This window comes from Olea europaea, chromosome 22, assembly GCF_002742605.1.
Source record: "Olea europaea var. sylvestris chromosome 22, O_europaea_v1, whole genome shotgun sequence".
In the NCBI taxonomy this organism is placed as follows: domain Eukaryota; kingdom Viridiplantae; phylum Streptophyta; class Magnoliopsida; order Lamiales; family Oleaceae; genus Olea; species Olea europaea.
The window spans coordinates 951,226-953,571 of record NC_036258.1 but is presented as its reverse complement, the minus strand read 5'-3'; the positions used below and the strand labels follow the sequence as shown (position 1 = coordinate 953,571).

Genomic DNA, 2,346 nt, shown 5'->3' with positions numbered 1-2,346 from the left:
TTATTTGTTATAGTATTATTCTTCATTACGTATTCATATAATAAAATATTTTATACACAATATTTCTTTATTTTTTAATCAAACATTATTCGAAAAAACAATATTCAAAACTTTCATTTTCGAAATGACGGGTGACAAACCGGGGGCTAAATCTTCATTTTGTTCTTCTGTTGATTCTTTACACAAATTACAGAAACATAGATGGGAAGCAGCGATGTGGAGGCAGGGTTCGCGAAGCTACAGGGAGAGGATTTCGAGTACTATATGCAGACTTATTCAATAGTTTTAGGGCGCAATTCCAAGAAATCTTCGGTGGATGTTGATCTCTCCTCCCTCGGCGGTGGCATGAACATCAGCCGCCACCACGCGCGCATCTTTTACGACTTCCAGCGGCGGCGCTTTGCTCTCGAGGTGCTTGGAAAGAACGGCTGTTTCGTCGAGGGCGTGCTTCATCTTCCTGGGAACCCCCCTGTGAAGCTCGATTCGCAGGACCTACTGCAAATTGGGGATAAGGAGTTTTATTTTTTATTGCCGGTGAGGAGTATCTTGGGAGGGCATATTGGGCCGAGGCATCATGTAAATAACTATCAGATGGGTTCTGGACTTCAATATCCCGGTCAGAATCAGCAGCATTCGCGGTTACCGCCGCCCTCGGGGCCTGGAGGGGTGGAATATGGTAAGAAGGGGAGAGGGAGGGAGTATTATGAGGAGGAATATAATGAGGAGGGCGGTGGTGGCGAGGATGATGGTTTCATGGGGGTTAAGAGGATGAGGAGAGTGGATGGTGTTGATGGTTCCGCTGGTGGTTATGGATATGGTTTGGGCGGGTCAGGTTCCAGTGGCAAGGCAGGGCTCTCAGGGCAATTGGGTGAGTTACTATGCTCTCCATCTCTTCTATTGAATTAATTTTATTGTTTGGTCTGATTTGTATCTAAGGGTAGTTAAATTTCTGCGGACTTTCTTTGATTTTGGGTGCGTATTGGTAAAATTCGGTGATCAATAAAATTATAAAAGGCATTAAATTTGTAATAGATAGATTCTGTTTTCATTGTACCTTCTTTTACATGTGTACCTAGTTCATAGCTTCTGTATTTGAAGGAGATTAAAGTCTATTCTCCTCCGATTTGCAATACCAATTGCAGCTTAGATATTGCAATTTATCTTTGTTTTATCCCGTCTTTCATGAGGTTCAAATCGTTGATAATGTTGTTTATTGCTAGATTTTAGTGGATTTTGGTGTATAATGTTCACATCACATCACAATAGTATCGGATTCTAACTTCAGGGTTAGCCACTGATGGTTACTTTACTTGCCTTCTTTAGTATGTGTAACCTTTTGCAGGTTGTGGATTGATCTTCAGAGTTCCTATATTTACATTGGACCAATGGATGTTTTCCTTGCACTGAACAGTCTGTTGGTAACGGGGAGTTTTGCAGATCACTTGGAGAATAGTATTTTACTAGAGTTTGTGTATGGAATGCATCGTGCTTCATGTACATTGTTGTTTTAAGCAAGACCTTGTAGAACTTGCCTTAATTCGGATTGAAGGCTTAAAGAGTGTGTTCATATGAATCATTGGATTTTTCATCTCTTTACTCATCTCAGTATCCTTTTCTACTTATGCTGAAGAGATAAAGTCACTTAACTTGCAGATGACAGATAGTGGATATATAGACCGTATGGATTTCCAACCGGATGATGAAAAGTGAAGGCAGCGAGAATATTCATGTAGGAAGTGGAGTTGAAAGTAGCAATACTATTTGTATTATTTTAGACTTTTAGTGCATAATTATTAGCACTAGCAGCTTTTTTTTCCCCTTTTCCTAAGTCCTCCAAAATGTTCTCTGGCTCTGCTCTTTGCATTATAATTTGAATATTCTATTCAAAGCATATTTATCAAAGTGGATGTAACTTCTAGATGGCATCTTTTTGTGGCTTCACAACTGAAAAATGTTGCTAACCTGAAATATAGTCTTCAATATTCCTTCCACGGATTAGTGTCTTTCTCTCTGACACTGATGCATAGAAACCCTGAAAAATGCCAAATACAATTTATTCTCCAGTGCTCAGCCTGCTTATGCCGTTTGGGCAGCTCTTTTGTGCCTTCTCTTTGCTCTGGACAGGGGAAAGTGATGTATAAAAAAGGGCTGGCCCATCAAAAATCTGGTTCCTTCGAAGTACAGAATCAACAAGGGTTCGTAGACTTTTGGCGGGGCCAGACTTTTGACTGAAAGGCTCGTCTTCAAAACATGGAGCTTCCATGTCGTACGGCTCAAAATGCTAGTTCAATCGTTCTGAGGAAGTACTTCTAACTTGAATCAATATCTCAAATAGGGCAGCATCAG

At 40.5% G+C, this 2,346-nt stretch overlaps 1 protein-coding gene across 2 annotated transcripts; it reads left to right on the top strand.

Annotated features, from left to right (window-relative positions):
- Positions 1 to 119: 119 nt before the first annotated feature.
- Positions 120 to 2,174, top strand: LOC111371307 (transcriptional activator FHA1-like). 2 transcript variants are annotated; one of them, XM_022993215.1, is made up of 2 exons: positions 120 to 868; positions 1,343 to 2,174. In XM_022993215.1, exons 1-2 carry the CDS (start codon positions 202 to 204, stop codon positions 1,405 to 1,407), a joined length of 732 nt encoding a protein of 243 aa, XP_022848983.1. In that variant the 5' UTR covers positions 120 to 201; the 3' UTR covers positions 1,408 to 2,174. The 2 variants fall into 2 exon arrangements, with proteins under 2 accessions (XP_022848983.1, XP_022848984.1); XM_022993216.1 differs by having other exon boundaries at positions 121 to 868; positions 1,654 to 2,174.
- Positions 2,175 to 2,346: the final 172 nt, after the last annotated feature.

Bases quoted from the DNA above. Each gene is read 5' to 3' on its own strand.
- LOC111371307 (XM_022993215.1), top strand. From the start codon at position 202: ATGGGAAGCAGCGATGTGGAGGCAGGGTTCGCGAAGCTACAGGGAGAG. The intron at 869-1,342 runs GTGAGTTACTAT...AACCTTTTGCAG, and splicing joins AGGGCTCTCAGGGCAATTGG to GTTGTGGATTGATCTTCAGA.